Genomic DNA, 26,013 nt, shown 5'->3' with positions numbered 1-26,013 from the left:
GCAATATACACACATCAAAAACTAACTCCAAAAATATAAGTGGAAGTTCCCCAAAATCTCATCCCACAGAGGTAACAAACACTTTTTATTAGGAAATGGGGCCCACTTTGAGATATCAAGTCTCCAGAAATTAGTGTTTCTATCTTACAAATATAATGTGAACTCTCAGACTCAGTGATGAGTTTTTTGCTGGAAGCATATGCGGTCTGACAATTAAGTTCGCGAACTCATCCTAGAAAAAGTGCTACATACCTCATTGCTGAATATCACTATGGTCACCTTCGAAGTACTCCCCGTGGGAAGCTATGCACCCGACACCAGCGTCTAGTCCACCCTTCAAAGCAATTTTGGAACTCATTTTCTAGAATGGCCATCAGAGCTGTCCTCGTATTACCCTTGATGTCCTGAATGTCATCAAAATGTCTTCCTTTCCATATTTCCTTTATCTTTGGGTAAAAAAAGTAGTCATTGGGGGCCAGATCAGGTAAGTAGAGAGGGTGTTCCAATACAGTGATTTGTTTACTAGCTAAAAACTCCCTCATAGACAGTGTGCTGTGAGCTGGTGCATTGTGGTGATGTAAGAGCCTTGAGTTGTTGGCGAAAAGTTCAGGTTGTCTAACTTTTTCACGCAGCCTTTTCAGCACTTCCCGATAGTAAACTTGGTTAACTGTCCAGCTGGTACAAATTCATAATGTATTCATAAATAAAATAAAAAAATGTTAGCAACATCGTTGCAATAAGTTCACAAACTTAATTGTAAACCTAGTACATCTAAATAATCTTATGTGAATATAGTTTTTTTATATTAGAAAGTTAGCATTAAGTCTGGCTATAAATTGGCAAAGCTTCTTTCCGCTCTACCTGTTGGATATGCCTAATTCATAGTTACCTGCCCCCCTTTTAATAGCTGCTCTTCTGTAGATAATGATTACCAGGAGCATTAGCTTCAAATACAGACGACAATGATGCTGCAAACTATTATCTAGACATCAACCAATCATAAAAAACAAAAATACTGTACAATGGTGATTGCCATTCCCACTGTATAATGATAATTGGTATTCATAATGATGACCTTGGATTATCCAACTAAGATTAAATCCTTCTTGAGATGGTTTTAATATTGAATAGCATGATCTAGGGTTTTAGAAATGGGTAACCCACATATATGCTAAAAGAGTTAGCTATAAATATATCTGCTAACTCAACTAAAAAGCTTACCCTGTTTCCCCGAAAATAAGACTTAGTCAGACAATCAGCTCTAATGCGTCCTTTGGAGCAAAAATTAAAATAGGTCTTATGTTAATTTTTGCTCCAAAAGACACATTAGAGCTGATTGTCCGAGTAGGTCTTATTTTCGGGGAAACACTGTATAACTAGAAGACCCCATTTCCCCAGCCATTCTGAGTAACTTGGACTGGGCTGAGCAGTCATATTCCACTTTGTTTACAGACCTATCACTGATGCACTGAATTGTTTTTCTCACAGTGGGAATGGATTTAGTTATGTTTGTCTCTTCTGCAGCTGAGCCCCACACAAGTAAGATGGCAGCTCATGTGTCTTGCTGGAGTCCCTGACCTTGATGACATTAGCAAATAACTCATGTCAGTGCTACTGGCATATGTTAATATTACCTTAGCCTATGAAATATGTGGAAGGATGGTTCAAGTCTTAAAGCAAACACGAAAGTGGTGCACTTTATTGTGTGGAAATTGTACCTCAGTCAAGTTATTTTAAAGAAATTGTGAACCTGCAAATCACATTTGGGAAAGGGAATACTGGTCTTGACCAAGATGTGTGATGCTTAATAAGCTTGGGGAAGCTGCTCCCCACTACCAGAAGAAAGTTCTGTTCATTTATCATTTTCCAAGCATAATTTAGGCTTTTAACAAATTAGACCCAACCACTTTGTTCTACATTCAGTTGCAGAGGGGTGAACCCTCCTAGGGGTTTCCAATTCCTTTTGAAACTCCACCATTCTGGAAGGACTTATGATTACATGGAGGGCTCTGGAATGCAAGACGCTGTGAGATTTATGCCTTGTCCCAAGAGCCCTCCACCTGGGCTTGGAATGGTTAGCCCCAGAAACAAAGTCCCCTTTTGCTGGAGCTGCCACCACTAGCTTCCCCGCTTCTCCTACCCCCTGTATGGCTCCCTCCGGTGGCCGGCCTTCCCCATTGGCCAGTCAAACACAACTGACTGCCGCAGCCAATGGGAGCCGCTCTTCTGAACATTCAGAAGATGGGTGTTCCTGGTGTGATGAGGGAAGGTTGGCGCCTGGCACGCACCCCCCCACACACACATCTGGCAAGTCTGTGAGAGAAACAGTAACTCCCCCTACACATGCACACCGGTGCCCTGCAGCGTGTATTGGCGGCGCCCTCCCTGGCTCCTCGCGCGCGCGAGTGCACCTGCTTCCTCAATAAAACAGAGCATCCCTTTATCCCAAGGCTTGGGAGGAAGCTGCAGAGGCTCAGCTCAGCTGCCTGCAGCTCTGGAGGTGTCTCCTCCCCGCACCCAGTCCCCGCCGAGTAAAGTGGTGTTGCTCCGAGGCTGAAATGCTCCAGAGCGGACCCCCGTGCGCTCCGAGAAAATGGGGGTGGGGAGCCTGAGATCTATAAAATAAATGGGGTCATGGAGAAAGGAGGACCATCCCGGGGTGGTGTGTGCCGCTCTCCCCACCCTCCTTTCCTCTGTAAGCTTCCTCTTTGTGGTGTGTCCCTGGGGTCCAGACAGGGGAGGGTCTAGGCCAAGGCGCCACGGCAGCTGCAGCGGTGGAGGCGGGGTCGCACGCCCCACCCGCCCCTCCGAGGGCAAGGCTGAAGGAGAGGGCTCGTGCCTTGCAGTCTCTCTTCCATCTCTCCTCCCCTGACTGGCTTTTGTGTTGGTGCCTCCGAGCTGCGAGGAGGGTGCACTGGAGGAGGAGGAGGAGGAGGAAGAGGAGGAGGGGGACCTGGGGTGAAAGGCACCCCACGCGCGCGCGCGCGCACGGGGACGGCGCACGCACACACGCGCGGACACACTCACGGACACGCACACACACGCACAAAGCTCGCTCGCCTGGAGCGCACTAACGTGGCCGTTTTCTTTGTGTGGAGCCCACCAGGAGGGTTGGGGCCCCGGTCCGGTCCCTGGGAGATGGCGCAGCCCATCCTGGGCCATGGGAGCCTGCAGCCCACCTCGGCAGCTAGCCTGGCATCCCTGGAGCTTGACTCGTCGCTGGACCAGTACGTGCAGATTCGCATCTTCAAAATCATCGTTATTGGTGACTCCAACGTGGGCAAGACCTGCCTGACCTTCCGCTTCTGTGGGGGGACCTTCCCGGACAAGACTGAGGCCACCATCGGTGTGGACTTCAGGGAGAAGACCGTAGAAATCGAGGGCGAGAAGATCAAGGTGATCCAGACGGTCAGGTCCGGGAAGGGAGGGCTCTGGGAGGGGTCCTCGCCTGACGCATGCTCTAGTGGTTGTGAACGGTCTGGTCAGGTTCGTGGCTGCGTCGCTGCTTGCTGAGCCCTAGACCCTCAGCACCTCCTCATCCTCTTTCGCCTTTCTCAGCGGCCTGGTTCCCACCTTGCCCGTTTTTTTTTAGGGCAGGCCGGAGAGGGTGCATTCATGCCCTCTGTCCCTGCCTGACAGCTCCTGCCAGGAAAAGCATGTGAGATCCCATCCTTGACCCTGAGCCAGGAGCAGCGGCACCTGTGGGCAGAGGGAGGTATGAGGTAACCTGGTCCTGCTCTGTGGGGTGGATCCCAAAGCACTTTACACATCTTGAGGTCTCTTCTTCCTCTTGGGTGCCAATAGGGTGCAAAAACCCACTTTGGTTAAGCCCTGAGACATTACAGGGGAGGAAAGAATGGAAATCCACAGAGAATTACAGTTTATGGCTAAGATTATGGCTGAGCTGGAATAGGGGTGGAGTGGGGTGGTTCTGGCACAAAGTCATGAGCCCTTTTAAAGAAATTGAGACAGGGTCACCTGCCAGCCCTCCATAATAGACAAAACTTATTCTTTTGGAACAGTCCCCCTCAAATGATATCTTCTTTATTTGTCTGGGGTACCTAATGCCATTATTCATTCTATTGGTATTGTCTTCAGCAGGCCTTTGTAAAAATGCAGAGCAACTTCTCTGAGGGCCAAGGGAAGTAAGTGTCTTGCTCCTACCCTCTCGTTAGTTTGTGAGATCAGCTAAGTACAGATATTCTTGTCTGACCATTTGTACTCACTTTCAGTTCATCAACAGTGCAAACTCGATAGGACCAGGATATTTCAATGTGCAGAGGCTAGCGGGAGGGGGGACATGACAAGGGCAGCTTAATGTGTCAGGGGAACAGAGAGAGGCAGGGTTATGGGCAGGAAAGTCACTTCAAAAGACAGGGCACTAAAGACCAACTCCACTAGACCCACAACAGGCCTTTTCTTGAGCCTATGGTCAGACCCTGTCCTGCAAAGGTAAACCTCCCTCCTGCTGGTCAAACAGCTCAAATGACCACAGGCGTGAGGTGGAGAGAAGGGCTGAGTAACTGGGGAGAATGTGGAACATTGTAAACTGTACAGACTCCTTGATTATTAAAATGAACATGTTTTAAAATGGCTTCAGAAACCTGGCCAAGGCACTAGATATGTCAGGAAGATGGGCATTGCAGTACTGGTAAGGGAAAGTTCTCGAGAACAACGAAACCCCAGGGTCAGGAATATAGGACACTGTTTTGAAATAGTGATATTTCTTGCCTCTTACATTTTGGGGGGAATTCCTACATTTTCTTTTTAAAGTCAAAGTAAGTATCTGTCTTTTCTCCTTTCCCAGGGTTTTATGTTGACATTTCCTTGGTTAGAACTTTCTCTAGGGTGTCTAGCTTCTTTACGTAAAGTTGTAAGATTCTGGAATTTCTAAAGCATCCAAAGTAGAAATATACTTACGGCTGTGCTCTTAAGCACTCAAGACCCTTAAAATTTAATGCTATTGCCTGTTTAAAATCAAGTTTCACATTGAGCCAAACAGCTCTCTGGATTTAAGAGGGGAAATGAGTCCACCTGAAATGTACAGGGAGGAAAAAGGAAGTGTTTGGGAGTCTGGGGGAGAAGGAAGCTAGAAACTGGACAATGGGAGGTGAAAAACGAGTGGAAGAGGGTCATCACCCAGTGACCTCAGGGGAATTTTTAAAAGGTTCCTTCCCTTCCAACAGCCCAGTACCTAGCCAAACTGGATTTTGTAGTCTCTGCCAAAGATTCTGGACTTTTTCCCAGGGGGCAGTGCCTGTGACAGTGTGACTCACTAGAAACGGAGCTCAGCAGGACACCACGTGCAGAGAAGTGCTCAATACAGGTTTTTCAGAGGAAGGTGATATTTTCAACTTGGTGATATGAAGGAGCCCTCTGAGAGCAGATTCTGAAGGAGCTCAGGGTGGGATGTGGGTGTGGGGAGATGGGGACCCTGCCGCTTGTAAAGCTGCTGCAACTTCAGGGCCAAAGCCAGCAGGCAGGCCCAGCATGTCTGTGGGAAGATGGCAGAACATAGCAGCAAGCGCATGATCTAAGAAGATTTGGTCCCATACTCTGATGGCCTGGTGTTTCTCAAGGAACAAGTACCAAAACCATGCTAGGAGGTGACTGCCAAAGGCTTCTCCCTTTGGGGAAGAGAGAAAAGTCCAGTCTGACAGGCTGAGGTGGCCCTAGACCACAGCCAGCAATGAAAGGCTGTCAGGCTATAAAATGCCAGTCCTCGCAGGAAAATGGAGAGGGCTCAGTGAGCTCTTCTCTCAGTTCAAGAGTAGGGTGTGGCGTCTCCTGGGCTGCCTCCCTGTGCCCCAGAGTAGCACTATGTCAACCCCTACAGGGGGATGACTGATTTAGCATATTTGGGGCTACTCTCTTAATTACCAGTGCCATCCCTAGGGGTTTGAAACCCCATTAGGTGTTTCCAGTCAATGTGCCCTCACCGCATCACAACATTTATAATCCAGTGTTTACTGGTCTACAGGAGCGTCAAGAAAATCCTCTAATAGGGTGGCCAGTTAGCTCAGCTGGTTAGAACATGTTGCTAATAACACCAAGGTTGCTGGTTTGATCCCTGCATGGGCCACTTTGAGCTGTGCCCTCTTAAAAAGAAAAGTATCCCATGATGATAATAATAATAATAATAATAATAATAAAAATAAGCTTCTGCTTTTTGAATAAACAAAGAGCACTCTTATTTGATTTTCACAGCAGCCTGTGAGATTAGGACTATTATATTATCATTCCTGTTTTATAGATAAGGAGACCAAAGTTAGAGAGATTAAATAACTTGCCCAGGGGGCGATGGATCTGAGCTTCAGTCTTTGACCCTTGAGCCTAACTAAGCACTTCACCATCTCATTATCTTGCCTTCCCTCCAACAGAGCCAGGATTTCAACCTAGATTTAGAGCCCCTGCTCTCTACCACTGTACCTACTCTATAGGGCAATATCTGGCCTGGGAGGCAGTGTGCACAGGGGGAGGTGGCATACTGGGCAGCCAGCCTGCTGGTCTCTTCTAGACCAGGAGTCCAGGGTTATAACCCCAGGACCCAGAAGCCTTCAAGATGGAGCCGTCAAGGTACCCCAGACATTGAGCTGAGTATCTAGATTTTACTTTTTTGCACCTTGACTGTCTCACCTTGGGTGTGAAAATCAGAGATGGAAGAGATGGAAGAGACTTTAGAGAATCTCTAATCCAATGGCTTCATTTTACAGATAGGAAACTGAGGCTCAGGAAGGGAAAGTGACTTGCCCAAGATCACACAGGACCAGGCTTACAACTCATGTCTCCTAATTCCCCTTCCAGTGCTCTTTCCATATAAATCCCTGCTCTGGGCTTGTCCCATGGTCCATACAACCCATGCAGTTACCTGTGACAGGGACGTGGAGGGACATCATATGAGAAAGCTGACAGTCCTTCCTGACTTCAGCCTAGGAAGGGTGGGGGCATCCCCCAACCCCCAAAGGAAGGGTAGAGCTTCCCTTAATGACTATTATGGGTCTATCTCCTACAGGTTTAGCTAAATCAAATTGAACCTGTCTCAGACTAAAAGCACTGGAAAATACCAAATAGGAGTGTATGTCGGGTGGGATGAAGGAGGTATTAGAGGGGAGGCTCAGAACAAATTTTTGAGCCATTCTTTGTAAATTCTCATGGAAGTACCTCCTCCTGCCTAATTTGGTTCCTTCCACAGGCTGGGCATTTCTCAGCCCCAGCCCTCTGGAGCAGGCAAGCTGCAGGTCAGCCATAGCTGTGGGCAGGTGCCACCTGGGACTATGGATTTCTCTTCCTGATCACTTGGAAAAACACCTTCCTGTGTTACATTACCGAGTGGACAGAGGCTGCGCTAAGTGTTCTGTCAGAAGCTGCCTGCAGTCAGAATGACATCATGTCTTCCTTAGAGTTTCTGAGCTTCCATCTTCTCCCAGTTAACTTAATGGTTAATTAACCATCAGCGTGTGTTTCTCTGTCTGCCTTGCTGCTTCGATTTTTGTGCATAAGTTTATCTTTGTCTCTGTCCTCCTTTGCCAATCTCTGGGTCAGCCTTGTGTGTGTGTCTTAGACACAGATAGGACAGTCCAGCTAGTTAAAAAAAGATTTGTTTTGAACTTTTCCCATCATCCACTTGGCACCCTCCAAAGGTTACAGATGTATTTTTCTCCCCTTTTCCACTTCTACTCTCCCTTGCTGGCCTCCAACAAAAGGACATTCATGCCTCATCTACAGAAAGATGCCAGATATGTTCCCTAGGGAAAACAAATACCCATGTCAGCTATAAGCACATGCAGGGGGTAGGGGACTTGCTGAAGCTTGCTCAGGCAGCAGTAGCCCCAGGAAAATGGTTTAAAAGGCTACGTTTATCTATGGTAGCTCTCTATGCTATGCACCCTCGACCTTCCTCCAGCATCCTCATCACTTTAGACCTGCCTCCAGCCACCCATGGTAGATTGCTGGCATTCCTCTCTCCTCCCTCTCCCCACCGACTGTCTTTGCCTTGGCTAAATTTCGTTGTCAAGAAGCCAAGCTTTCTGTGCTTTCCAGGAGGAGAACCAACGGATCCAAGGACAAGTGCTACCAGAAGGGCTGATGGGCCTTCTGAGACAATGGCAACAACTAACATTTGCACTTTATATTTTGCAAAACCTCTTTCTCATGTGTTATGTCATTTGCCTACTCATTTGCTTAGCTACTAAGCAGAGGAGCTAGAACCCAGGTCTCCCAATTTCAAAGCTACTGCTGCATTTCAACAGTACCCGCTCAAGTATTTGTCGGGCCAGACTTGATGGTGGTGGTTCAGGCTACAGAGGAACAGTGTGTATTAGGCACTGTGCCATGTACTTACAATGAATGCTAATCCTCACAGCACCCCTACAAGTTTGCTGTGGTTATCCTCGGTTTCCAGAGGAGGACACTAAGACAGAGCAAGTAACTTGCCTAAGGACACCTAACTAATAGTATGTGATTGTGCTGAGATTTGCACCCAAGTTGGTTTGATTCCACTACACCTCACTGGCCCTTGGAGAGAAAAGAGGATCTGGGGAACACGTATTTGCTAAAGGGCAGCTGTCACCTCTGGCCACCATGTGGATGCAATGCTCACAGGAAGGGAAGAATGGACAAGAGGAGTGCCAGCTGCAAAAGCGGAAGGACATGCTTTCACTGTCCAGAAGGGGCCAGGGGTTTTATGAGGATGTTGAGAAGAACAGAGATACCAAAACCCCCCCAAAAATGAGGTCTTTTGTGTCGAGTGAGCCTGACTGCTGTGTTCTCCCTTGGTGATGGCTCTTCTGATTTTCTGCTGTGAGCAGCCTGCTTCCTGGCTCACCTCTCACCACAAACTTGGGGTAGTGTTTATAAAGAGCTGGAATGGGAGCAGTGCCTACAGTATAAATTCTGAGAGTCCAAATAAAAGCTTCCAGGCTCCCCATCATACTGGAAAGGCAAAGTTGATCTCCAGCAGAGAGGGCCCTCCCTGTAGTTCTGGCAGCTTGGGTGGTATACACAATTCTGAAGCCAAAGAAAAGCCAAACCACCAATCTACTCAGCCCCAAACACTTCACACCCACTTGTGTGCCCCACTAGTGGCAGATATTTTTAGAGTCCTGAGCTCATGTTGTTAAAGCATCTGCCACATGCCTGAGGGCTGATAGGGATTCAGCCTTATTCAGAGGCAAAAGTTAGTACTATTGGGGCTGGGGGCGGGGGTGGGGACTGGGAGCCAAGTGGTAACAATATTCTTGTGCTGTACCTGCTCTCTTCCCACTGACCTCCATTCCTTCCCTGGCCTGCTCTCCCTTTTTTCCTGCTCGGAGCATCAAAGTGGTGGAAGAAACGAACATCTCTTCTGTCTCTGCTTGTGGAAGCAAATCAGTCTTCGAAGACGTATGTTTTTCTGCATAACCAAAGTCAAATGTTCTCTCCGAAGTTGCCTTGGCAGATAACTAGGATGCCAGACTGCTTGTAATTCTAGTGGTTCAGGCCAATACTACTTTTTGATAACAATGGTGATGATAACGATGATGCTGACAACCATAATGATGAGTGATCTGATGCAGAAAAATGTAGCTTAAAGTTTAGTTGGAGAGATGCCATGAGCACTGAGGAAACAATTAGAGAACAAATAAATATATTCTAAATTGTGTTACAGACTTAAAATGCAATAGAAATTCCTAAGAAAAGAGAATTGAACTCAGAGAAGGTTTTGGGAAGAATTTGGAGGCATGAGCTGAGCCTTGAAGAATGGGTAAGGCAATGAGGGGGCAACCGATTCTGTAGGGGAAGGACCAAAGGTACAGAGGAGGGAATGAACCAGGTGTAGCTCAGTAATTTGAAAAGGGGTTGGGTGGGGTCAAATTATGGCAGACAAGATTTTTCATTTGATGCCACATGCAGTACAGGGCTATCATAATTTCCTGACGAGGAGGAGGACATGCTGATAAAAGCAGGGATTTAGGAAGGCTAGTTTGAAAGCAGTATGCAGAAGGACTGGAGTGGAGACATCTGGAATCCAAAAGACTTCGCTGTAGTCCAGGAGTGAGGAGTGGAAGGTCTGGCCTAGGGACATGAAAATCAAAATAGAAGAATGGGTGAATCTGAAGGTTGTGCCAAAGGCATGTGTCGGCAATGTCCATAGAGGGGATGAAGGAGAGCCTGGACAATGAAAATTGATGTTCAGAATGATGACTGTGGGGCTCTGTAAGATCTTCACTCAGCAAGGAGATTCAGTTATAGTTACTAGATTATATTTATTGACTTCTAACTCCAAATGAAAGCTATACTTCATTTTAAGAGCCATAGTAGTCAATCAGTGGCCAGAATCAAATTTTCTTCGATAACAGAATTGTATAGGGCCTTGGGACCATCATTCTGAGTATGAATTTCTCTTGTCCAAGACTTTGGAGATGTAAAGGGAAAGAGATTGGGCTGAGTGTGTGTTGACTCCAGAGAGTCCCTTGGGAGTTCTATGTCTTTGTATATGTTTCTTATAGTGGCATTTTTCCTTTGTAATTTGGCCTTTATCCCAAAAGCTGAGATGCAGAAGAAAAATCCAGTGAGTTAAATCCCGTTTTATATAACAGTGAAGTGAACTTAAAATAAATTGAGCTACAAGGTGAGATTTTTTAACACTTAAAAACAAAAGTCATGCAAAAAAAACCCTCAAAACAAAGTGGTGAATGCTTACAGTAGAAAATTTGGAAAATACAAAAAAATAGAAGAAAATAAATATAACCTACAGTTCCACTGCCCATAAATAATCATTATTGTTCTGGTGTATATACTTCCAGTTTTTCCTATGCATGTATCTATGTTTGATGTGTTTTTTTTTTAATTGGGACCACAGAATATTAAAAATTTCACATCTTGCTTTCACTTACTTATATTTTGTGTGCATTTCCTCCACCATTTATTCTTTGAAAACATTATTTTTAATAACAGCATAATAACCCACTGTGTGTGTGCATATATATGTATATATATATATATATATATATATATATATATATATATACACACACTTTAGCTATTCCTCTCCTAATGAGCATTTAGGTTGCTTCCTGTTTATCAAAAGGTATAAGTAACACTGTGATTAAGATCTTTGTACAAAATTTTGGCCACATCTCTGCTACTTCTTTTGTATAGATTTCTGGAAGTGGGATTATAGGCTCAAAGAGTTTTGAAGATTTTTAAGGTTCTTGATAATATTGCCAAACTGCCCTCAGAAAAATTGACCAATTTACATCCCATTTTCAACTAAAAGCCTTAAGATTTTTCAACTCAAGATTTTCAACTAAAAATCTTAAGAAAAACTTTATAAAACCTGAAAGAAACTTCTTTCTATACTTTGGTAAGTCCATTCTGCCAATCTGTCAAAGAACCAGTTCCTGTGTCTGGGCTTGTCACCTCAGTTTTATAATGCCACAGAGCAATGTTTTCTTCTTTCTATCTATTCATGTTTCCTTTTCTGACTCCAAATATGGGTTTTTGTGTCTTCCAGGTTCAGGTGTGGGACACAGCAGGTCAGGAACGCTTCCGCAAAAGCATGGTTGAGCATTACTACCGCAATGTGCATGCAGTGGTCTTTGTCTATGATGTCACCAAGATGACATCCTTCACCAACCTCAAAATGTGGATCCAAGAATGCAATGGGCATGCTGTGCCTCCGCTAGTCCCGAAAGTGCTTGTGGGCAACAAGTGTGACTTGAGGGAACAGATCCAGGTACCCTCCAACTTAGCTCTGAAATTTGCCGATGCCCACAACATGCTCTTGTTTGAAACATCGGCCAAGGACCCCAAAGAGAGCCAGAATGTGGAGTCAATTTTCATGTGCCTGGCTTGCCGATTGAAGGCACAGAAATCCCTGCTCTATCGTGATGCTGAGAAGCAGCAAGGGAAGGTGCAGAAACTGGATTTCCCACAGGAAGCTAACAGTAAAACTTCCTGTCCTTGTTGAAACCAAATGGTGTAAATACAAGATCAATTATCATTGGAGTTTTTTCTTTCCCTTTTTCCATGCCTGCATAAATGCTGACACCTGCTTGTTTCCATACAAATAGATATTAAAATAAAATTTGTATACATTATCACATGCCTTCATGTCTTGTTTTCCTCTGAGAAGATTTTTCTGATTGTGATGAGTAGAAGAGGCAGCTTGCCCTACTAGAATGATATGCCCGTGCTCAGGCACACTCCCTACCAGCCTTCTATGACATCTGAAGACCTCATCGTCTGAGTCACTTCTTCAGGACAAGTTCATTGTCTCACTCAGTGTCATCAGTGGGCAGAAACGCCCAGGAGGTGTGGGACACAGGCTAGATATCCCACCTACCAGAGGAACATGAACCAATGCAAGTGGCAGGATAGAGAAGTTTTGAAAGGAGATGTTGACTCATCAGTGTTTCCTAAGCTCCCTGTATGTTGAGAAGAAGCTGCTCTCTCCTTAGTTCCCAAAGTTTAAAAATGAAAAGTATAGGTTACCCAATGGGCCCATCTGCTTCCAAAGTGTTAGATCCTTCTTCCCATTTTCCACCAACCTGTCTCTCACACCAAAAGGGTTCCCCACCCCCACCCTTTCTTGGAGAGGGCAGGGCTCCAACTAACAAATATCTATTCTGGCCCCAGATCTTTGCTGGGTGCTACGGAGGAAACATAATGAGCAGGATTCATTCCCTACGTCCAAAGACCCTTTGCTCTAGTTGTGGGAACAATGTACACACTGAAACTATTTGGGAACACAAATTAGACAACTACATCACCAAGTGCAGGGCTGTGCTATGGGAATTGAGAGCACTATGTACTCAACATCAGGAAAGTGTCACTGAAAAAGAATCAAACTTATTTTGTTATGTTGAATAAAGTTTAATGTTTGGATTGGTAGAGGAGGGAAGTAGACAAAAGTCGGGAAGCAGGAATGACCTTGGAGGTTGAGTGGGAGGACACCTGGGAGTCTGGCCCACTGACAACTGAGGAGCCCTAGTGGGGAGCCAAGGGACAGGAGGACTGTACATCAGGCAGCGTGTTGCTTTTTGAGCCAAATGGGAGCTTTTGCTGGCTCTCCAACAGGAGTCCTGTAGGTATTTTTTATATATCTGGTCCTAGGGGTGTGAAAGCCCCTTGTCCAATTAAAGCAATTAAATGTCTATAAAGACATATCTACAATAGCCCCAGGTAGATCTCTTTGCTTAGTTGGGGGATGCTCCTTAAGGCACCTTTGTTATCGGAAGCCTGTGGGGAGAGGGTCCCAGGCAGAGAGAGCCTGAGCGTGTTCCTCTACTAAGCAAATGCAGGTCTGTCCCCTGCCCCCTGCCAGCAAAGAGTAATACATCCCAGATGTGCTTCCCACCCAAACAAATAGCCTGTCTGGTTCTTCCTGGTTGTCCCTTCAGCCCTCTTGCTCCTACACTGGCTTATCCCTAACCCCTGTCACCACCTGGCCTCGGGCTCAGCCTAGCCCCCAGGCTGGTTCTCATTACTTGGATTCTGCCTGGATTCCAGTCTTTGGAGCCTGCCTAGTACCCCAGTGAGAGCTTTCTTACTAGTTGCCTCCACCCAGTGCCTGGCCCCTGAATCTCACCCAAGGGGCTGGGAGCCTGTTTTCTGTTGGTGAACTGCCTGCTGAAACCCTTGTTGCTGTGTCTCCCCAGTGGAATACCTCAAGGCCTTGTCTCAGACTTCAGATGTTGACCCCTTGCCCAGGACATGACCTGCAGTTGTGGTGTCTTTTGGGTCCTGTGACCTGGCTGGGCCACCTCACAGTGGCTGCAGGTATATTTTAGTCTGGGTCCTGGCCTGTCTTGGTCAGTGCCCCTTTCTGCTGTAACAGAGTCAAGATGACAACATTCCAAGTCCTCTAACCAGGCAGGATTGCCTCTTCTAGACCTGGACTGCCTCTAACACCTTTCAACAAACATTTACTGAGCTACCTCCTATGTACCATTGTTCTAAGCCTTAGGGATACATAGGTGAACAAAATAAAATCTTGCTCTCATAAAGGAGACAGACACTAAAGCAGAAATGAGATGCATAAATGAGACAATTTGAAAGTAGTAAGAACTCTAGGGGCCATGAAACAGGGTAAATGGATAGAAAGTGAGGGATGTGGGGGGAGGGTAACATATTACCTAGAGTGGTCACAAAAGGCATCGTTGAAGAGACATTTGAGCTGAGACCCGAATGAAGAAAATCAACCAGCTGTGAGGTCAGGGAGAAGAGAACCCAAGCATAGGAAACAGCAAATGCCAAGGTCCTGAGGCAGGAGTGAGGCTGGTGTGTTTGAGGAACAGAAAGGAGACCAGTGTGGCTGAACAAGAAAGGGAGAGAATGTGGGAGATGTGGCAAGGAAGTAAGTAAGGCCAGGAATGTTAGGTTGGGGTTTTATTTAAATGCAGTGGGAAGCCAGTGGAAGGTTTTAGCATCATTTAGACTCAGTAACCTATGGAAAGACTCAGCAGGCTTGCTGACCTGCAAGAGGGAAAAGCCTCTACTTTCTTATCTTTTCTGAGAGGAATAGACACCTCTTCCTGGGTGACTCCTGAGAGTGGACCTCAGGGCTGCCACTTCCATGCTGGCTGCCTCCCCCCTTTAAAAAACAGACACTGAAAACTTCTCCCAGATTATTACATTTTGTTCCTGCCCAGGCTCTGGTACTTCTGGTTTGAATAACACGTACCCACTAATCCTACCTGCCTCTATCTTCTGTGCCTCACCTGCGTGATTCTGTCCCTTTCTGCAGTATGGCATTGCTCTTCCTCAGGTGTCTGGGGAAGCCAAGAAGTCCTGGGGCTACCCAGTGTGACCCCAAGAATCCTGAGATCTCTGGGCTCCACCCAGTCTTCCAACCCCAGAACTTCCTTCTGGCAAAAGCAGGGTGGCACAATGACTTCGGCATCCTTCAGATTGAGCAAGAGGACTTGGGAATGGTCTGTATCCCAGGCACACCAAGAGAAAGGGAACTCTGAAGACCAGGGAACCATGGCACCCTTGTTGCCATGAGGGTGGTGAGGAGCAGGCAGATTCAAGGGAAGCAGGGCACTTCCAGGTTCCTCATTCAGCCTATGTTTCTGGGATGATCCATGATGGCCAGTAGCTCTCCTCTACAGCTTCTCTTTACTTTCCATACCTGTACCCTTGAGTCCTCACTGATGCTATGGAGACAGGACCTGGAGAAATAACTACCAGCATTTGAATGCCTATTATGTGACAGGCCCTGTGCTAAAACACTAGCTCATTTAATGTTCCTTCAACCCTATGAGGCAGGGATAGTTTCCATTTTACAGCTAAGAATATGGATACACCAAGGGATTTAGTGACTTGTCCAAGGTGAAGCGAGATCTGGCTTACTTTAGGCTTTATGATATTATATTGTCTTTCCAGCTAGTTCCAAGCTCCAGTATTTCTCCCTTTGCAGGACTGCAGGTTTACTCCAGCTAGTCCCACTGACCCATGGGGGTTTGATGAGCAGGCAATTCAGTATCCGAGAGGCCAGACTGGGACATTCCTCCTTGAATGGGATGCCTCTAACCAGATAAGCCCAAGAGGCTGACAGAAATGTCAGCTCTGGGCCAAAGGAGTCCCTAAGATGTCCTTGCCTTGGACAATAGCTGGGGACCACAAAGCCAGCTGGACTCTGCTGCTCAGCCTTTGGGGCTGTAGGATCTGTCATTGACCACCCCCAAACTACCTTTCCCCCAATATCTGCACATTCACTCAGGCCCCTGGATTCAGCCTGAGGACTTGCTGTGGCAGAGCTCAGTGCACTTGAGGACTAGTTCAGTAAGGATCCTTCACTCAGCAAGCCCAAGACCAGATGTTGCTCTGAGCACCATCTAGAGCAGTACCTAGGAGGGATACACAGCCCAGAACAGCTGGGGAAGCCCATCCCCCCAAGTGAAGCTGACTGCAGCCCACCCTGAGCGTGTGTGGGTGAGGATGGAAGATGTGGAGACACACTAAGAGCTCCCTGGTTAGCAAGGCTCAGCTTCTCCTGAAACTTTGGGTGGCCGATAGAGACAGCGAAGCCAGGGATTATTCTCCTGTAACACCTGAGGGGACAGAGTTGCTGCATTACGTTATAGAGACCACCATCCACCGACCATCCCTCATCCCCTCACTGGGAGGGGCCTGGCTCCCTCTGAAAGGGCTGACCTCAGCTCCATTGGTTTCAACCTTATTCTGAAGTACCCTTCAATTCAGAACTCCCCTAAAGGCTGCTGCTGGGGCAGCAGGACTCAGATATGAGTTCCCAGAGATTCCCCTAGATTAGTGGTTCCCAAATGCTGGTTCACAGCTGACAGCATGAAATCAGTTGACAACTTGTTATAGATTTCTGGAGCACCAGCCTTGGACACTCTGATCTACTAGATCTGGGGCCAGGGCCCAGGAATTTATAATGTTGAAATGGCTGGTTGATTCTGACGTGCCTCCAGGTTAGTCTTTCTTAGAGTCTCTCTTCTCCGCTCCTCTCCTCTCCTCTCCCCTCCTCTCCTCTCCTCTCCTCTCCTCCCCTCCCCTCCCCTCCCCCCTCCCCTCCCCTCCCCTCCCCTCCCCTCCCCTCCCCTCCCCTCCTCTTCTCTCTCTCTCTCTCTCTCTCTCTCTCTCTCTCTCTCTCTCTCTCTCTCTCTCCCCGCCATCTCTTTCTCTCATCTATCTCTATCCTTCTATCTATCTATCTCTATCTCTATTTCTGTATCTCTAGGCTTTCTGATGAACTCTAAAATCAGAAACTACTTTTCTTGAGCCAGAGCTTCAAAACCAGTGGTCTGGGTAACTATGGAACCTAGTCTGGTGAGGTGGATCCTTTCTTAGAAAAATGAAACTGTTCCAGTCATACCAAATGTTCTAGGCTGTTTATCTGAAACTAGTAGGCAAGAGCCTCTTAACCACGAGAGACAAGTGAAGAACTAATTCAGAGTATTAACACCTCTGTAGTGTGAGGACCACTCTGGAAGCAAGAGACAAGATTGATAATTCAATAGAGACTGCATGTCTGCTGCGTGCCCTCTGCTGGTAAAATTAGAGAAGGTTGGAAAGTGTTTACCAGTAGTTTTTCTGACTGGTATTGACCATATCCTGGGATGGAAGCCCATATAGAAGGAGCTAATCCTGTCCCAGTCTGGGCATTTAGACATCTGGAATTAGAAGGGTTACTCATTTTTTAAAAAAAGAACAACACAGCTTTATTGAAGTATAAATGATATATAAAAACTGAACATATTTATATAATTTGATGAGTGTGCACATATGCATACACCTGTGAAACCTAACCAAAATCAAGGTAATAAAACATATCAGTCACTTCCAAAAGTTTCTTTGTACCATCCCCCTTTTTATGGTAAGAACATTTAAAATTTGTTAAGAGGGTAAATCTCATGATAAGAGTTATAAGTAAGGTACCTCTGGCTAGTCACTGGGGCTTAACTCTCCCAAGGGAAATCTGTGAAACCTGGTAAGAACGACTAGCATGTCAGCAGGGCGGGAGGAGAGATATTAAGAAGCACATTATCTACCCAGGAAGATAGATTTTGAAGCTGGGTAAGTGGCCTTGGAGTTTTAAGAGAAGCCACTGTGGGCATAGGAAGATTCCCATAAGCCATGACACAGTTGAGATAGACTGAGAAATGGGCCTCATGACCTGAGCTGACTCTGTGGTTGGTACTTAATCCCTTCCCCAGTGACAAAATATGTATTGTGTACCACTGCATTCACTTTTTTTTTTTTTTTTTTTTTGCATTCACTCTTAAAGTACTGGAGGAAGCGTCAGGTGAAAGCAGGGATAAGAAACCTGGCCTGCCTGATCTTTACCAACCAATCCCAGGTGGAAATCCCAATACTTCAGATAAAGGGGAGGGAGGTAGACCAGGAAGTGTGGTCCTGCTTATCCTTCCAGGGAGATCATTAGATGGGAAGGATATCAGACCTAGCCTAGTTTTCGACCTCTATACCTCCAACTGAAATGATTCATGGCACCTCACATTTATTGTTTACTATGCACTAAGTCCTCTGTTATGTGCTTAACATGGATTATCATGCTTAATCCTCACAATAACCTCCGAAGCACAGAATGATCACAGCAGCTTGCCCAGGGTCACCCCGCTGGCCAGTGTTAGAGCAGGGTATAACCCAGGTCTGTCTAACGGTAGAGCTAGCACCCCAGTGCTCACTTCTTATTCTTCTCTGTTTCCCTCAAGCCTGAGACTAAGGGCTTCATTCCTGGTGCATTCAGGACTAAGTAGATTTGCTGGCACCTGATGCTAGATGCCAGGGCTTGAGCTGCTGCTCAGGGGCAGGGGAGTAGCAAGTCTAGGAATGGGCCAGCTTGAACAACTGGAACTTTTAAAAAAGAAGTATTTTCTATGAAGTAATCACCCTGATAAGTCCAGTGCCCATCTGGCATCTTACATAATCTTTACATTATTGATATTATTGCCCATACTGTATTTCATATCCCCATGACTGTATCGTGCCTACTAATCACTTCACCTTCTCCCCATCGCCTCCCCCTTCCGTCTAGCAACCAACAGTTTTTCTTCTTTATGTTTTGTTTGCTCATTTATTCTGTTCTTTAGATTCCACATATACGTGAGATGTGTAGATGCCTGATCAATGTGCTGTACACCTGAAGCTGAAGTAGAATAATACTGAATGTCAACTATAAACACACACACACACACACACAGTCACAGGATGTGGAGTACAGCATAAGGAAGTCAACGGTACTGTAACAGTCATATGTCAGAAGGGTAGTAGCTTGGGGGAGGAGGGTAATCACTTTGTGTGGGGTGTCAATGTCTAACTATTACGTTGCTTTGTACACCTGATACTAATAAAAATGCAAAAAAAGAGAGAAGTTTTAGAAAAGCTTCTTGCATTGAGATGAGAAGAAATCACCTCTGTTCTTTCCAATTTTCCATTCCCATGAACAAAAATAGTGTGATCATGTATTACCCTGCTTCCCCGAAAATAAGACCTAGTAAGACAATCAGCTCTAATGCGTCTTTTGGAGCAAAAATTAATATAAGACGCGGTCTTATATTACAGTAAAATAAGACTGGGTCTTATATTAATTTTTGCTCCAAAAGACACATTAGAGCTGATTGTCCGGCTAGGTCTTATTTTCGGGGAAACACGGTAGCTTTTTTCCATGGCCATAATAAGTATTTTAAGCCAGTAATGAAGATAATGAATTTTTAGGCCTCTGGATAAGGACTGCTTACTTGTCTATGTATCAGAAATCAGTTTTGAAATTGTATGGATCTTCCATTAAAGAAAATGAGTAAACTGAGGTCACTTGTTCAGATTTGATTAAAACTGGGGCAGGGAGGATGCTGTTTCTGTAATTTGAACACATCAGTACTTCCTGATACCATTTTATTTTCAGAACAAGTGACCTCAGTTTACTCATCTGTAAAATGGAATTGAAAAATCATCTTTATGTGATTTTTTGAAGATTTAAATAAGATAATGTGAAATCTAGTTTATAGATAAACATTTGTTTTTATAAATTTTATTGGGGAATATTGGGGAACAGTGTGTTTCTCCAGGGCCCATCAGCTCCAAGTCATTGTCCTTCAGTCTAGCTGTGGAGGGCGCAGCTCAGCTCCAAGCCCAGTCGCCGTTTTCAATCTTAGTTGCAGGGGGCGCAGCCCTCCATCCCATGCGGGAATTGAACGGGCAACCTTGTTTTTGAGACCTCCCGCTCTAACTAACTGAGCCATCATGCCGCACCCCTCCAGCAGCTCAGCAGCAGCTCATTGCCATCAATCTAGTTGTGGAGGGCGCAGCTCACTCGCCCATGTGGGAATCGAACCGGCAACCCTTGTTCAGAGCTCGAGCTCTAACCAACTGAGCCATCCGACTGCCCCTAAACATTTGTATATTATACTTTATTTAATTCCCTTGATATAAAGGGCACTAAGAAGAAATGAAAACAGAAGACCATTCAGGTTTTTCCTGATCATTGTTTTAAAAATAAAATTGTGTTGAATATATTCTTCTTTTAAATTATTCAGAACAGAGTTAATTTGACCACAAAACCACTTGAAATTTACTAACAGAACTAAGTCAACTTTTAAAATCACTTCAAATTGTGGTCTTGACGACATTTGATTGAATCAACTGGTTAAATAGCATAGTTTTTTAAGCTTGAGATATTTACTGATTTACTCGATTCTTATGTTCTGAAGATTTGATAGATAGAAATATCCCACTCTATTCTCAACATTTTATCAGGAGAAAGAAACTCACACAACTTAAAACATTCCTCCTGTTCTAGTGTTATAATTAACCTATTCAGGTGGATATGCTGGAGAAGGTGGAGAAAGGAGAAAAAGGAGATAGGGCTAACAGACCAATTCTAAGAGTGACAATATTTCTAAACTCTGAGAAAGCAGGTGCCTTTCAATCATTTCAAAGTCCTACAAAAGGAAAGGCCACTTTACTGTTGGTATTTACAATTATACTTTTTCATGAAATTAATAGTATTGGGTAAGTAGCCAAGATTTCTGGAAATGAATTCCTGGTAATAATTACTACAAAGTTTCTTGTAACGAAGGGTTCTTTAAGAGCAAAAGGAATTTTTCCCTGCAAAGCAGAGTGGATTCAGTACTAGCCTTCAATAAGGCAGTGTTTTTTCATAGTCTTTAAACAGGAAATGCCAGAACTAGACCCATTTCTGACATTACAGAATTATACCACAAATCTAACTGAAACACTATGATAAGATGTCATCCACACAGCACTTGGAGGAATTTATTGCAAGACCTGGGAACTATAAGCCAAAGTTACGGATCACCACAGTGCTGATGGACTGCCACTAAAACTGTCAATGAGAAGATTCCACTGCTATGTAGTTTCCAGGGTCTCCTCTCAGCAACAGTAATAGTTAACAGCAGTGACAGCAGTACCAAAAGCAGGAGTAGCAACAGGAATGGCAGTAACATTAGTGGTAGTGCAAGCAGCAGAATTTCAGTGCCTACTTTTCATCAGGCCAGTGCCAAATTATTGTGAGGAAATAATCATTACATACCTTTCACTGATAAGGAAGCTGAGGCTTGACAAGTTTAGGTAATTTACTTGAGGTTACCCAACTGGTTAGAAACAAAAACCAGGATTTAAACCTATGGCTGTCTTATTTCAAGGCTGAACTCCCCTCACACAACTATATACCAGTGTCATGGATAAATAGATATTTTTCAGTGTGGAGGATTAAAAGCAATAAAAGAGATGCATAGTTAGCCTCTCCAAGCCTATTGACGACAGCAAGTTTTTCCAGCAGTCTAAAACCCTATCTTGCACCTGAATTATTATAATAGTCTCTGAGTGTTTCTCCCTGATTTTGCCCTTGATCCCTGGCAGCTTATTTTCAAGATAGCAGCTAGTGTGATTCTGTTAAGACTGTACTTAAAGACTTTTGTTTTTCATTGATATAAAACACTCCTCTATTCAAAATCCACTAATAGCTTACTATCCTAGGAAAAAAGCCAAATCCTGACAATTACCTGTAAGGTCATATACTACATGGTCCATATTTACCTCTCAGGCCCCATCTCATATTACTCTCCCCTGCCCCCCCCCGGCCCCCATTGTAGCCCTCTCAGTCTTGTTGCTGTTTGTTCCTTGAGTCAGGCATGATCCTGCTTCTGGGCCCTCTTTTTTCTTCATTATATTGGCTGTAGATTTTCATTAGGTTAGGTTAAGGAGGTTTCCTTCATATTCCTATTCTGCTAAGTTTTCTTGTAGAAGATTCACATACCATAAAATTAACCATCTTAAACAATTCAGTGGCATTTTGTACATTCACGAGGTTTTGTGTCACCATAAATATCTAGTTCCTAAACATGTTTATCACCCTCAAAAGAAAAAAATAAAACCCTGTACCCATTAAGCAGTCACTCCCCATTCCTCCCTCCCCTCAACCCTGGGCAATCACCAATCTGCTTTCTGCCTCTATGGATTTGCCTATTCTGGATATTACATATATATGAGAATATACAATGTGATCTTTTATGCGGTTTTCACTTAGCAGTGTTTTTGAGGTCAAACCACATTATAGCATGTATCACTACTTCATTACTTATTATGGCTAAATAATATATTTTTTCTTTTTTAAATTTATTGGGGTGACAATTGTTAGGAAAATTACATAGATTTCAGGTGTACAATTCTGTATTACATCATCTATAAATCCCATTGTGGGTTCACCACCCAGAGTCTTCCATCACCATATATTGGATCCCCCTTACCCTCATCTCCCACCCCCCCCCTTACCCTCTGGTAACCACTAAACTATTGTCTGTGTCTACGAGTTTTTGTTTCTCATTTGTCTGTCTTGTTCTTTTGTTGCTTTTGGTTTATATACCACATATCAGTGAAATCATATGGTTCTCCGCTTTTTCTATCTGACTTATTTCGCTTAGCATTATACTCTCAAGATCCATCCATGTTGTCACAAATGTTCTTATATCATTTTTTCTTACCGCCGAATAGTATTCCATTGTGTATACATACCACAACTTCTTTATCCATTCATCTATCGAAGAACATTTTGGTTGTTTCCATGTCTTGGCCACCTTAAACAAAGCTGCAATGAACATTGGAGCACACGTGTCTTTATGTATAAATGTTTTCAGATATTTTGGGTAGATACCCAGAGAGGGATTGTGGGGTCATATGGTAATTCTATTCGTAATTTTCTGAGGAACCTCCACACTGCCTTCCATAACGGCCGCACCAGTCTGCATTCCCACCAATGAGGGTTCCTGTTTCTCCACAGCCTCTCCAACACTTGTTACTATTTGTCTTGTTGATGATAGCCATTCTGACTGGGGTGAGGTGATACCTCATTGTGGTTGTGCTCCAGTTCTCAGTACAGCAAATATTGTTCTTTTGATCTGAGACTGCTACTGTTACGCTTCTAGCACTGGGCAAGTGGGGGCGGGGCGAGCTCTGAGAGGGTAGCGAGGGGGGTGGCTAGTCTCAGTGCCTAAGGCTTCCATTCTCTGATCGGCAGTGAGGGCTTAAACCACCGCTTTCAGCCTTCTTCCCCCAGTCTTTTCTCCGAGGTCTCTGCCGTGAGCGTTGGGTTCAGCTGTGTTATATGCTGTCCCCTCAGCCCTGTGGGCCATAAGTGGAGCCCTAGCAGTCTGAGTTCTTCCCTCTCCCGCAGCTGCGGTAGTTCTGGGATGCAGTGTGCTCGGAGCATTGAGCTAGGTCTGCATCCTGGGCCCCCACGTCTCTGTCTCCGCACTTCTCCCTTCCCTCCTCCCCCGCTCACAGGATTCACCCACCTTTAGGTGAATTCAGTAGTAGGCCTCTTCGTCTTGCTTGTCTGCTGTGCAGGGAGTCCTTTGTGGAGTTACAGTTGTTCGATTAGTTGTAAATTCCAGGGGAGCATTACAGAGGCTCACCTCATGCCGCCATTTTGATGACCGAGTAAATAATATTCTATTGTATAGATATACTACAATTTATTCATTCCTTCTTCTGTTGATGGCAATTGGACTGTTTCTATCTTTTGCCTACTGTGAACAGTACTGCTATGCATATGTATGAAGTATCTGAATTCCTGCTTTCAATTATTTTGGGTATATACCTAGAAGTGGAATTACTGGGCCAATATGCCAATTACATGTTTAACTTTCTGAGGAACTGCCAAACTGTTTCCTGCAGTGGTTGAACAGTTTTACATCCCCACCACCAATGTATGTGTATTCCAATTTCCCCTTCAGGACTTTTTCATTTGCTATTCTCTCTCCCTGGAAAACTCTTTTGATAGATACCGAAGTGGCTCACTTCCTCACCTCCTTCAGGTATTTACTCAATTGCCATCTTCTCATGCAGGCCTACCCTGACGATCAAATTTAAAACGGCAGCCTCCCAACCCCCAATCCCTACTCACTATCCTTCCCTATTTAATTTTCCCCATAGTATTGATCACCATCTAAAAAACTATAATTTTCTTATTTTCTATTGTCCGTCTTCCACCACTGACATGCCCTCCACAAGGGCAGAGATTTCAGCCTGTTTTTCCAGCCCCTAAAATAGTGTCAGGCACATAGTAAGTGCTCAGTTAATATTTGCAGGACAAATAAATGAGGTCCAAAGAGGTGTTTTGGCAAAGTGTGACAAAAAATAACAAGAAACTAAGTGTCTGCAGTTTAGAGGTTATTTTTCTAATAATGGTGATGGACTGAAACTGAGCTAATCAGACCTTTTAGTCAGCAATAACCAAAAAGCACACATGCATAAGGTGGCTATTTCTGAATCAGGTAAAAGCATTACTGTATTTAGAATAATCTGAAGACGAAGGGATCAGACTGTCAAGCCAAAACTCATTAGCACCAATTAAAACTCAACTATAATAAGCAAGCTTAGTACTGTCTGTCTGAAATGTTTCATTTAAAGAAAGTAAAAAAAAAAAATTGATGCTACAGAACACAGAACTTTAAGAGTATTACACTTTAAGAAAATGAACCTAACATATACTGTAAGAAATAGAATTCCATGGACAAACACAAAGCGGTACTCCTACCTAAAATAATGATATAGCAAGAATGTAATTTATCATATTTTTGAACTATGACACAGGCAGAGAAAATATCTGTATATAAAAAGAGGAACTAGGGGCCAGCCCGGTGGCTCAGGCGGTTGGAGCTCCGTGCTCCTAACTCCGTAGGCTGCCGGTTCGATTCCCACATGGGCCAGTGGCTCTCAACCACAAGGTTGCCGGTTGGACTCCTTGACTCCCTCAAGGGATGGTGGGCTCTGCCCCCTGCAACTAAGATTGAACATGGCACCTTGAGCTGAGCTGCCGGTGAACCCCCGGATGGCTCAGTTGGTTGGAGCGCGAGTTCTGAACAGGACTGTTGTTCAGCGAGCTCTGAACAACCTTGACTCCTGCAAGGGATGGTGGGCTGTGCCCCCTACAACTAACAACAGCAACTGGATCCGGAGCTGAGCTGCGCCCTCCACAACTATAATTGGAAGGACAACAACTTGACTTGGAAAAAGTCCTGGAAGTACACACTATTCCCCAATAAAGTCCTGTTCCTCTTCCCCAATAAAAAAAAAAAAGGAGCTATGTTGAAACTGCAAAGAAGTTATTGGTGGGCAAAACTTTAAAACTTGGGCGGCCAGATGGCTCAGTTGGTTAGAACACAAGCTCTCAACAAGGTTGCCTGTTCAATTCCCGCATGGGATGGTGGGCTGCACCCCCTGCAACTAAAGACTGAAAACCACAACTGGACTTGGAGCTGAAATGTGCCCTCCACAACTAGACTGAAGGACAATGACTTGGAGCTGATGGGCCCTGGAGAAGAACACTGTTCCCCATACTCCCCAATAAAATTTATTTTTAAAAAAGTTTAAAACTTAGTGTAGTTAATGCTACTGAATTGTTCACTTGAAAATGGTTAAAGTGGCAAATTTTATGTTATATATTTTTACCTCAATTTTTGGAAAGTAAACCAAAAAAAGTGGTAGAAAAATGGTGCATGAAAAAACATCTTAGAGACAGATATGGAAATAAACAGTAGTATATCACCAAGCCCATTATTAAGAAACATGCCACTTTTGAAGATTTTTGTGAAATCATTTAGAGAAGAAATCAGTCTAGAAAATTAAAACTAATGGATTCAACTCTTTTGACTATGAATTGCAAGAAGTAGACTACGTAACAAGTGGTCATTGAAACTGGCTCTCAATATGTTTCTGTTATAAGCTGAATATTTGTGCTCCCCCCAATTCATATGCTGAAACTTAACCCCCAATGTAATGGTATTTGCAGGTGGGGGTCTTTGGGAGGTGATTAGGTCATGAGGGCGGAGCCCTCACAAATGGGATTAGTGCCCTTATAAAATAGACCCCATAAACTCTCTCACTCCTTCTACCATGTAAGGACACAGCAAGAAGACGACAGTTTATCACCAGACACTGAATCTACCAGTACCATGATCATGCACTTCCCAGATTCCAGAACTGTGAGAAATAAATTTCTATTGTTTATACGTCATCCAGTCTATG

At 44.6% G+C, this 26,013-nt stretch overlaps 1 protein-coding gene across 2 annotated transcripts; it reads left to right on the top strand.

The window, feature by feature from the left end:
* Nucleotides 1-2,737: 2,737 nt before the first annotated feature.
* RAB33A (RAB33A, member RAS oncogene family) lies at nt 2,738-12,080 on the top strand. Of its 2 annotated transcripts, none has more exons than XM_033121547.1 (2): nt 2,738-3,396; nt 11,495-12,080. In XM_033121547.1, exons 1-2 carry the CDS (start codon nt 3,139-3,141, stop codon nt 11,948-11,950), a joined length of 714 nt encoding a protein of 237 aa, XP_032977438.1. In that variant the 5' UTR covers nt 2,738-3,138; the 3' UTR covers nt 11,951-12,080. The 2 variants fall into 2 exon arrangements, with proteins under 2 accessions (XP_032977438.1, XP_032977360.1); XM_033121469.1 differs by having other exon boundaries at nt 2,897-3,408; nt 11,495-12,041.
* The last annotated feature ends 13,933 nt before the right edge of the window (nt 12,081-26,013 follow it).

Source organism: Rhinolophus ferrumequinum, chromosome X (assembly GCF_004115265.2).
Source record: "Rhinolophus ferrumequinum isolate MPI-CBG mRhiFer1 chromosome X, mRhiFer1_v1.p, whole genome shotgun sequence".
In the NCBI taxonomy this organism is placed as follows: Eukaryota; Metazoa; Chordata; class Mammalia; order Chiroptera; family Rhinolophidae; genus Rhinolophus; species Rhinolophus ferrumequinum.
The sequence above is the reverse complement of the archived record's forward strand: the minus strand, read 5'-3'. Positions and strand labels throughout refer to the sequence as shown.